Source organism: Bufo gargarizans, chromosome 3 (genome assembly GCF_014858855.1).
Source record: "Bufo gargarizans isolate SCDJY-AF-19 chromosome 3, ASM1485885v1, whole genome shotgun sequence".
In the NCBI taxonomy this organism is placed as follows: domain Eukaryota; kingdom Metazoa; phylum Chordata; class Amphibia; order Anura; family Bufonidae; genus Bufo; species Bufo gargarizans.
In genome coordinates, this window is record NC_058082.1 from 510,456,308 (window position 1) to 510,467,604 (window position 11,297).

Consider the following 11,297-nt stretch of genomic DNA (forward strand, 5'->3'; position numbering starts at 1 on the left):
CAGAACAGGAGACCCCTGACCATGTTCCCTGACCGTACAGCTCCCTCCATTCACTTCTACTGGATTTATGCCATGAATGTCTGAGATGGGAGTAACCCTTTAAAACCTCAGACACGCGTAATGTACTTGAGTTCAACTGCTCAATGATCTTGCAGCATCATAGACCCTTAAATCAGTTCAACTGACCCTCAAGAGGTCTATCGAGAATATGGACATTTAAAGCACAAGTATAAAACGTGTTCAGGAATGACCCCATGAGTAGTTTTATTTTTCTGCACCATTATTTTTGTGGCAAAGAGTATTTTACTGGTTTCCTCCATTTTCCTATTTAAGGCCTCATGCACACGACCGTAGTTCTGGTCTGCATCCGAGCCGCAGTTTTTGCAGCTCGGGTGCAGACCCATTCACTTCATAGGGGCCGCAAAAGATGCGGACAGCACTCCGTGTGCTGTCCACATCCGTTGCTCCGTTCAGTGGCCCCGCAAAAAAATATAGCATGTCCTATTCTTGTCTGATTTGCGGACAAGAATAGGCTTGCTTTTTTTGCGGATCTGTAGTTTGTGCATGAGGCCTAAGAGGGGAAAAAAATAAATAAATTTAAAAAAAGCAGCAATTTGGAAACTGGAGGATGCAAGAGAGAACCTGGCTTTAAAAAAAAAACAAAAAAAAACCAAACAAAAAAAACGAAGGGCTTCCTAACTCACACTTAATGGCTTGTCCCGTTAGTATACACGTGTAAATGTTAGACGGTACCAGTAGTATATATATTTTACTTACATAACTCAACCTGTATTTTATATAGTTTTAGTGGATCTGTTAACATTTTAAAAGCCTTATCAATACTAAATGGTATGATCCATATTACATAGGGTGTGCACGTTCCAACGGTAGAGAGAAACTGGAGGTTTAAAGAAAGTCACTTGTGCAATAATACACATTTATTAGCTAAAAGTTTTCCCTTTAATTTGAGGCTTCTGCAAACCTCAATAAATAGTTGTGCTTTGTGCACCATTTCTTACAGCTGCCGTGGTTTTCGGGTCATCCCGTTTATGGACCTGATGAAGAGGTCACATTTTAGCTATAAAGAATATTAGAGGTAGCAAAAGGCCTGAGTCATGCAGATATTTAAAGGGGGATATTTGTACAGGAAAGTTTTTAGCCCATGTCAATAAAAAAAAAAACAAAAAAAAAAAAACCTTGACTAGTTCAAGTAAGATCATAAACAAAAATAATTAATGTATAAAACATACTCACACCAATTTGATATTAAGTAAGATTCAGGCCAGACCCATTAGTAGTTTCGGACTTCTCAAAACGGATTGCTCCCTGTTTCATGAAAGCATTTAATATTTAATCTTTACATAAAGCATAGAAAGGGTAAAGATCCGATTTGCTTAAGACATAAAAAAAAAAAAAAAAAAAAATGGGAACAGGAGTTTTAGATTACTGTTAAGTGCAACGTTTTACGTGCTCTAAAACATATTCTGGAAAGTGGAGGCTGCATACTTGTAAGCCGTCCAGCTTGCAAGGCATTCTGGGATACTCATCCTCCTTCCATTTGTTCTCCTCAGGGTCAAAAGTAAGGATGGAGTCGCTGTAATGACCATTATAACAGAGTCCGCCAAGCACCATGATCTGTTTATCCAGCACAGCTACTCCATGGCCACTCCTGCCAATGGGCATCGATGCCAGAATAGTCCACTGATCCACATCAGGGTCATAAACCTCTGTGGAGGGGCAGCCCTGAGATTCAAAAGACGCTCGTAAAATGACACATACGCCACCAAAGACATAAAGTTTGCCATTGTAAGATATCATCTTGTGAAAACATCTGGCGTAGTTCATTTTGCACTTATTTTCCCAGCAGTTCATGTGCACTTGTGTCCTCCGAGTTCTCTGTTCTACCGTTCCTTCTTTGCTTGGGTCAAAGACACAAACCTGCTTGGAAGTTGAAGAGGATGTAATCCCACCAGTGATAAACAGCTTATTGTTGAGGACTGTGCCCTCGTGGCCATACTTATTGACCGGATAAGGGTCTACAAATTCCCATTTGTTTTCTATGATATCATAGCGCTCTGTCGAATAAAAGGTTTCATCTCTCGTCCTTCCGGCCACTGCATAAATATATCGCCCAATCACACCCACGGCAAACTCAGACCGAGGTACAGACATATCAGACATTCGCACCCAACTGTTTTGACGTGGGTCATATCTGAATACTTTTGATGACGCGTGGAACTCGCCATCTGGGCCCAGTTCTTCTCCTCCAAGTAAGAAGACAAAGTTGTTGACGATAGCCAAGCAATCAGGTCGTAGAGGCACCAGAGGTCCTTCAAGCTCCCACCAGACGCGTGGCTTGTGCAAGAGGAGGATTTTGCTATTTACCATGCTATGTCCAATCATCCCTCGGAACACCGCTGTATGAGGTTTAGCTGAGCGAATGTGGTTGGATTTCATGTCCATTAAGGGTTGCTCACTGACATTGTGAAAGTAGTTTAGTGCCTGCTCAACCTCGTGCCTCAACTGGCGTGAATATCTGTAAAACTCAGAGGTTTTCACCTGAAAAGGAAAAACAAAAACAAAAAAAACAGATGATCTATGTGAGAAAATGCTATGCAGGATCTACAAGTGGAGTTTTTCTGCACTGCACTCATGTCAGAATATTGAAGAGATTCTCGAGGCTACAGATACCGACAACCTACACTCAATTATAGGCCATCAATATTAGATGGGGTGGTGATCTAGAACTCCCACCAATCAGCTGTTTCAGGCTGCAACGGCACCACCCGAAACTGTTATGGAGAGGAAGCAGAAGGCTCCATGTAATGTGTAGTTTCCGGTGCCAGCATACTGAAGCTTACGTCCCATTCACTTGAACAGGAGCCGAGATGCAGTACGGCCACTACAGAGTGTATGGAGCAGTCTGCCTTCAGCTCCATACATTGCACAGTTTCTGGCAGCATGAGGGTGTCGGCTGTCAGACCTTCACCGATCTAATATTAATGACCTTTCCTGAGGATAAATCATCAATGTCTGTAGCCAGAAGAACCCCTTTAAAATTACCCTTACTTTTGGCCAGGTGACTATGCATTATTGTGCATTTCAGTGCCCGCATTCATAAGATAAGAGGGATGCTTAGAACTATACAAATATATGAAGACATTCAGAATACAAAATACAAAATACACAATTGAGCAATTCTAGACACAATGGTGATCCGTCCTCAATGCAGCATTGCTGATTTGCTAGAACGTGACACTTTCTCCTCGTCTCAAGGAGAGATCTAGGAAGAGTCCTTTGGGCGCATCTAGCGTTAGGCCAAATTCTCACTTCGTAGTGTTGGTCTGGAGCCTAAAGGGAGAACTTGAATACAGGTTTGCTCAGCTTGCTTCTTTCAGTGACCGACACAGCGTTGTCATGATCTGCCTGTTACAAGAATACAGAATTACTCCATCTGATGGATATTATATGATCCAGCATAGTTCTATAAATGAAAATGTGGATCATGAGAAGGCTGGGTGTTACGCCCTCGAGAAAAGCAGGGCCATGGACAACCTCTGGGCTCTCCAAATCATATGATAAGTTTACAACTAAACCACACGTACTAGAACCTGGTATATTAGATTGGCTCTCTACTTCTGTCTAGAGAACTGCTATAAAAGTTCTATCAACATTTATGTAGTGTCCCTAGAGAAATCCTCATACAGACATGGCCAAAAGCAGGTAAACACCCATTCAATCTATGGTTTTGGCCACACCAGCCACACCCACTGGCGAAATCTGCAAAGGGTCTCGTATAAAACCATCCATGACTAAAGTATTGGAGAGGAAAGTTACTTTAAACATAGCACCGTGATGGAACACGACATCTCAAAATGTCAGTTTATCAAATGTCTGCCGTGTTAGAGCTGGCAGGTCAAAAGTAAGCACTGGTATTGTGAAGTGTAAAGAAATGGCTCATAAAATGCTGAGGTGAATAATAACTTGTCCTTGTTTGCACTTGCAGCACACCATAGCAGCTTCCAAACTGACCTGGACAGGTCAACACAAGTGTTCACAGGAGAATCATGGATGGGGTTTCCATGACCAAGCAGCTAAATAAAAGCCTGAGATGACCACGCACAATGCTGAGCATTGGCAAGATTGATGTAAAGTATACTGCCATAGAGACCAGGATCAGTGGAAACATTGTCAGAAGACGTCTCAAATGTTACCACCAGCCTCATGGATGTATCAACGCCAGGAGATCTCTTCAGTAAAATCTGTTGGCTCTTTGGATTTTGAAAGCACGCAAGTACATTTCTGGTGTATAAAATAAGGTCCACAGAAGAAATTGGTTGGCAGAGTTGTGGACAGCTTCAAATCCATCAAACATCTTTGGGATGGATTGGAGTGCCAACTGCAAGCAAAGAATTATTTGTAAAAAATGTTTCTCACTGGATACGAATTCCAGTTGTCATAATCCAAAATCTAGTTGAAAGCCTTCCTAAGTGTAACTGCTCATACAAGAGGGGCTCACTCCAAGCTGTACACAAGCTTGTACAGGTGAGGACCAGGTGTCCACATACTTTTGGCCGTGTACTGTACTTTAGTTAACCTTATACATACAGGATATAAATCGGTGTGCCTATGTTCTGTGTACTTATACATGGGCTTTATTTCAACGGTATGAAAGGGTCAGGTTCAGCAATGCACATAACTGGAACTGCAATTTCAGACAGGTCTAGGGCCAACCACTGAAACCAAAAATAAAAACCTGCTACTAAATACAAGACAAAAAGAAAAAGGATAATAACCGATAACTGATTTAAGAAGGACAATGCTAATATATTTCTATACATACACATGATATTTTATTTGCTGTAAAAAAAAAAATAAAAAATTAACAAAAATGACAAAAAAAATAAAAATAATCAAATGATATACAGAAAGAAATAATCGGAGGCCAGCTCGTCCTTGATAGTCTCCTAATTAGTACATTTCTCTAGTTTGTTATCCCACAAGCGTATATCTTACCTATTGATGTTGTGCAGCCCTAGCTAAGTGAAGATTCTTGTCTAGTGCTTTCAAACTCACTAACCTTCTCATAGACATGGGATGGAGTCATCAAACAAAACCTGATGTTCTGAATGATGGTATCTGTGTGTCTCCAGCGCCTCCTATCATGTCGCAACCAAGCCTGAACAGCTTCATACAGCTCAATCTCGGGGAACCGACTCAGACGATCATTGTCCAGGTAGCTCTTGAGTTTTTCAAAGCTAAGGTAGGAGAGAAAGTCAGGTCTAGCCATAAGAGGAACAAAGTTCTCCAACAGAAACACGTCAAGCTTCTCTCTGACACCTTCAACGTCAACGCTGAAGTCATCCAGAAGCCTCATAATCTCGGCACAGTTCTCCAGACAAATTTTAGCCATGAGGAAAGAACAGCAAAACTTTACAACTTCAGTCAACTGCACATACATAGCCGCCTGCAGGATTTCATGGACGGTAGCCATGCTAAGGTCAATGTTACCATAGTACATAAACTGGAGCACGCGGCTGAAGCCTGTAGCGGTCAATCCCTTAAGGTAGATTTTGTCCTGATCACGCTCCCTCATGTCGGCAGTGAACATGATACGGAAGTAGTCACTCTGAGTTGCCAGCAGTGCTTTGTGCGCTTGAAACTGGTGATCCTCTATCACAAGGGTGACATCCACCAACAGGCCTTCCTCGTACAGTGCCCTGAATCCTGCAGTGACACTGCTATCGTGGATTGAAGAAGAGTACCCTTCCACGTCCCCGGCCATGAATCACCTAAGAAATACATTACATTATTACATTAACAATCCAAAAGCATTTCCTATCCTAGTAATAGAAAATCAGGGAATACGTGTTAGCAATTCAACTTTATTAGAAATGATCAATCTTTTCATAACTCCAAACATAGTGAGAAGCAGGATGGCACTTGGTGCACAGTGACAAATATGTCATTGTGTACTGTGTCAACTCTGCTCCATGCAGTCAGCAGCAGTTTTACGGACCTAAAGCAGGCTCAATGGCATTTAAACTTAGGACCTCAGCGTTAGGCTACTTTCACACTAGCGTTGTTTTAATCCGGCGTTCAATTCCGACACTGGAACTGCCCGCCGGATCCGGAAAAACGTGTGAAAACGGATTACATTTGAATCCTGATCAGGCTTTCGATCACAATGGAAAAATGCATTGGAAAAAACGGATCCGCCATTTATGGACTTTTTTTTCACATTTTTCGGGTTTAACATGCAAAAGCCGGATCCGTTTTGACTGAACACACGGGGCCGGATCCGGCGTTAATGCAAGTCAATGGGAAAAAAGCCTGATCAGGCGTTCAGTCAAAGTGTTCAGGCTTTTTGGCCGGAGGTAAAAATACTGCATGCTACGTTTTTCTGAAAAGCCTGATCAGTCAAAAAGACTGAACAGAAGACATCCTGATGCATCCTGAGGGACGGACTCTCCATTCAGAATGCATTAGGATAAAACTAATCAGTTCTTTTCCGGATTTGAGCCCCTAGGACGGAACTCAGCGCCGGAAAAGAAAAACGCTAGTGTGAAAGTAGCCTTAAAGGGGTCCTCTGATTACTACAAGTTATCCTCCATCTAGGACCCCACCTTTTCTTAGAACAGGGGTGCAGTTCCCCCATCCGTAGTGGGTTAGGCATGCACCTTGCTGCTCCATTCATTCTTTAGGGTGCTGCTGGAGACAGCCGAGAGCAATCCTGTAGAGAATGAATGGCCCAGCGGGGCACATGATCGACCTGCTGTACCATTAGGATGGGGGGCCCATTCACGGGATTGTGGATAACTTGTAGTAACTGAAATACACCTTTAATGACTACTTACAGCTCTACATACCAAGCCTTTGTTTATTACTGAAATCCCCTCCTTTGGTAATGGGGCAAACACATAATACAGCAGTGATCGGGCTATTGCTATGTGAACCCTAGAAGATTTATCCCTATAGGAAGTTATGGTATATTTTGTATGGCATCACTTTCTAATCGGCAGGGGTCTAACTGCTGGGACTCCCACCAGTTCTCTGAAGGCCAATGCTGAAAACTTGAGGGCAGCATAAATGAGTGATGGAAACCCTGATGTGTAACTTGCTTGCAGCAGTTTTAATAAAATTGCTCTTTATCAGTCAAGGCAGAAGCAGACGATATGGTCTGCGTACTGCTGTGTGCATGCAGAGCAGTCCTTCAGATTGATGAGCAGTGGCTCCCACCACTGATTATAAACATTCCCTCTATACTGTGCATAGTGAGAAGGCTGTCCATCAGCAGCAAGCGGAGCTGCAAGTCAAAGGACTGCCCAGCACGCATGTGGGATTGTGCCGACTACCAATTTGGCTCAAAACTAAACCAAGTTATGAAAAGTTGATCAACATTGATCAAATCAGGGTCTCAGGGTAGAACAAACCTGCTGATAGAAGGGGTTTTCGGAGATCCTGATATTGATGACCTATCTTCAGGAGCGGCGCAAGTCCAACGCCCAGGACACCTGCTGAGCAGCTATGTGAGGAGGTCCCGGAGGCTGATCAAGCCAGGCACCATCCACTGGATAGCTGCTCAGCCCGATTAACTTGACGTCACTAGCCTAGAAGAGGCTGCGGCGCTCACGGGAGTCGGAGCCCAACCGATCTGATATTGACGACCCAACCTGAGGATAGACCATCAATACCAAAATCTCAGACAACCCCTTAAAGTACTGCAGCTCCATCACGGATGTTCCAAGCATCGCGCTCCTGGCCACAGGAAACAACAACACAGCCCCATCTATTAGTGGTCATACCACTGAGGCCTTGATACGCCTCCTATGGCAGCATCCAGGACACTGAAATGAGGTGCACCGTTTAGTGATCATCCATGGTGACTCTTCAGTCACGTGGCTCCACCTCCATGACGGCATGCAGGTAATTAGCATACAGTATGCGCAGCAACCAAAGTAGTTCTTAGAGGCCATGTACACCTTTGGGGGCATTTTTTTATTACTGCATTGTACTAATTCTGAGCTAAAATATATTTTTTAATTGGTCCTTTATTAAAAATATGAAGCCTTTTTTTCTGTACAGAGCTGACATGCTCTAGTAGCAGCCTTTGGATTTTCCATCAGACCAGGAACAAATGGGGGCTCTGCTCTCTGACATTATAAACACTCATTATAGCTCAGATCTCACCTTACTGATAAGAATGTGGCTTAAGAGTTTATGACCTCTCAGTAGCTTAGAAATAAGGCTTATTAGATGACCGGCACAAAGTGAAAGTACCAGTCACACAGCTAGAAAAACTGTTTTGTGACATATATCTGTAAAGAATAAATCAAGGCAACTGGACGTACTGTAGATTTCTTGAAAACTTTTCACTCATTCTTCCAACGAGCTTTCTCAATTCTGAGTGACTGTACAAGAATTCTGGGAATAAATATGTAACTGAATCCACATCTGGTAATTATACCCAGCATTGGGTCAAAGGTGTTGATTCCATTATCCTAATTGGAGTCAGTAGGTGATAAAGACTTCCCAGAAAAAGGTGTCAAGACAGCATTGTATGTGGCAGACAATAGATGTCTAACCCCCCCCCACCTCTATTCAAGCTTGGCTTCTCCATTTTTACGTACATGGCCTCCTTCACGCCTCGTTTGTACCAATCGGCCTCCTTATCTAAAACACGTACTTGACAGTCAAGTATGTGTTTTGGATAAGGAGGCCGATTGGTACAAACGAGGCGTGAAGGAGGCCATCTACGTAAAAATGGAGAAGCCAAGCTTGAATAGAGGTGGGGGGGGGGGGGGGGGGTTAGACATTTATTGTCCGCCACATACAATGCTGTCTTGACGTCTTTATCACCTACTGACTCCAATTAGGACAATGGAATCAACACCTTTGACCCAATGCTGGGTATAATTACCAGATGTGGATTCAGTTACATATTTATTCCCAGAATTTTTGTACAGTCGCTCAGAATTGAGAAAGCTCGTTGGAAGAACGAGTGAAACGTTTTCAAAAGAACTACAGTACGTCCAGTTGCCTTGATTTATTCTTTACAGATATATACCATGACCTGGATAAATGAGAACCTTCACAGACAGTTTTGTGACAGAACAGCTCAATATTTTTAATTAAGGCCAATAGAAAAAATGATTTACCAAAAATGAGTAAAATGCAATCAGAAAAAAATAAATAAAAATTGTATTGTACATAGCCTTTAACTAACACCAAGGTTCCATTCACTTGTCCGGAAAATGGGCCCGCATCCGTTCCGCAATTTTTCAGAACAGGTGCGGACCCATTTATTTTCAATGGGGCAGGAATAGGCCGTCCGCATTTGCAGAGCCGCACAAAAAAAACAAAAACATGTCCTATTCTTTGCCGGTAATTGCGGACAAGAAAAGGCATTTTCTATGAGAGTGATGGCGAAATGCGGTCCGCAAAACGCGGAACGCACATTGCCGGTGTCTGTGTGAATGGACCCTTGCTAGAGTGAACGAGTGTCACACTCCGGATTCGCAGAGCAGCACCCGTCCTGACCTCCCAGCACTGCCGGGGTCGCATAGCATTGTATTGAGTTATGATGCCATGTAACCCTTAGAGGTCTGAAATGTATCGGATAACACTGACAGCATTGTGTCAGTGTTATCCAATACATTCCAGATCTCTAAGGGCTACATGGCATTCTAAATCCATATAATGCTATGCAACCCTGGCAGTGCTGGAAGTTCAGGACAAGTGCTGCGCTGCGAGTCCGGAGCGTGACACTTGCTTATCTGAAAGTGGTCTTAAAGGGGCTGTCCACTGGTTTACTATGCCTCGCCTATCCACAGGAGATGCCTTCAATATCTGATTGGTGGGGGTCTGACACCTCGCTGTCTTGGAGTAGCTCCAGCGTTGGAACTACATAACTCTGCAGTGGACAGAGCTAGTGGGTGCAGCGCTGGTCCCATTAACTTCAGTGGGAGCCATGCCACAGTAACCAGCTACATCCACTGCACAATGGACGAATCTACTACAAAACTGGCTGATCGGTGAGGACGCAGGGTGCCAGGACCCTGCTGATTGATTATTGATGTCCTATCCTGAGCATAGTCAAGGAGTGGACAAGCCTTTTAAATGGTCGCACACAGAACGTTATTCAGCTGCACTATACGGCAGTGGTGGCACTTCTGGGGCGGGGAAAGCTTCATTCCCTGTTAGAGGGCAGGCTGTATAGAAGGCAGTGCCCCTCTACCCTGCAATCAGAGACCTCCTACCCTACAGAGCCCTGTCTGACAGTGGGCTAAACTACAGAACCAGCAGGGTGAGGTTGTCAGAAAGCACTGCACACTGGGTGTGCTGGCAGCCCCTGCACACTATTACAGTGGGATATACAATATCACAGCAGCACAGAGTGTCTCAGGTTTGCTGGGATCACATGGGAGGAGCACACAATACTCACCTACCAGCCCGTACACTGAAGGGATGCGTCCTGCACAGCCCAGCCGTGTATGTAACATCCGGCCTTTAAATTCTCCGGGTCTCAGCCGCTGCTCCGGGCCCGCTCATAGACACATGCTCACCGCATCCCCGCCGCACGAGTCCGCCCCGCCAGCTCCGCTCTCCACCCAGACAACAGCTCCTTACTACCTGCAGCGTCCAGGCCAAAAAGCAACCCCGGAAGTCGTGTCAGCCCTCTGTACATTCCCATTGGTGGATGTTCAGCCTGTGCTTCTCTGATTGGCTGTCTGCTTTTCGTCCCATCCGCCCTTTCCGTCAGGTTTCGCTTTCCCCCCATACAGGAAGGTTTTTCCCTTAGTAAATATGGCGGCAGACGCCCCGCCCCATCCGATGGGAAAACGTTGGAGGGCGGAGCGTGTTTCGGCAACCTGTGGTGTAGCAGAGCTGCTGCGGGATCTTCATGTTGTGCAGAGATTTTTGTTGTTGTTTCCACTTAGATCTGTTTCTACACCCTCCACTAGTCCTATGTAGGGGTTGGCCGATTTACTAATAGGGCATGTGCAGGCAGCAGAGTTTGCTGGTGGAACTTGCTTTCAATGGCATGCAGCACTGTGACTAGGGTTGCCACCTTTCCCAACAAAAAATACTGGACAAGTTAAGCCACACCCCAAAGGGCGTGGGGGCGTGGCTTAACACAGGGTGTGAAGTCGCTGTCATACTGTGGCTCCCCAGGAATATTTAAGTCCCCATTACCGCCCCCAGTAATAGTAATGCCCCATTAGCGCCCCCTCAGTAATAGTAATGCCCTCATTAGTGTGCCCCAGTAAGAGTAATGGCCCTATTAGTGCGCCCCA

At 44.5% G+C, this 11,297-nt stretch overlaps 1 protein-coding gene across 1 annotated transcript; it reads right to left on the reverse strand.

The window, feature by feature from the left end:
• Nucleotides 1–667: 667 nt before the first annotated feature.
• On the reverse strand, nucleotides 668–10,664 carry KLHL15 (kelch like family member 15). Its single transcript, XM_044287102.1, has 3 exons — nucleotides 10,445–10,664; nucleotides 5,081–5,792; nucleotides 668–2,559 (listed from the first exon to the last, which is right to left on the reverse strand). The coding sequence occupies exons 2-3, from the start codon at nucleotides 5,783–5,785 to the stop codon at nucleotides 1,450–1,452; spliced, it is 1,815 nt and encodes a 604-aa protein (XP_044143037.1). The 5' UTR covers nucleotides 5,786–5,792; nucleotides 10,445–10,664; the 3' UTR covers nucleotides 668–1,449.
• Nucleotides 10,665–11,297: the final 633 nt, after the last annotated feature.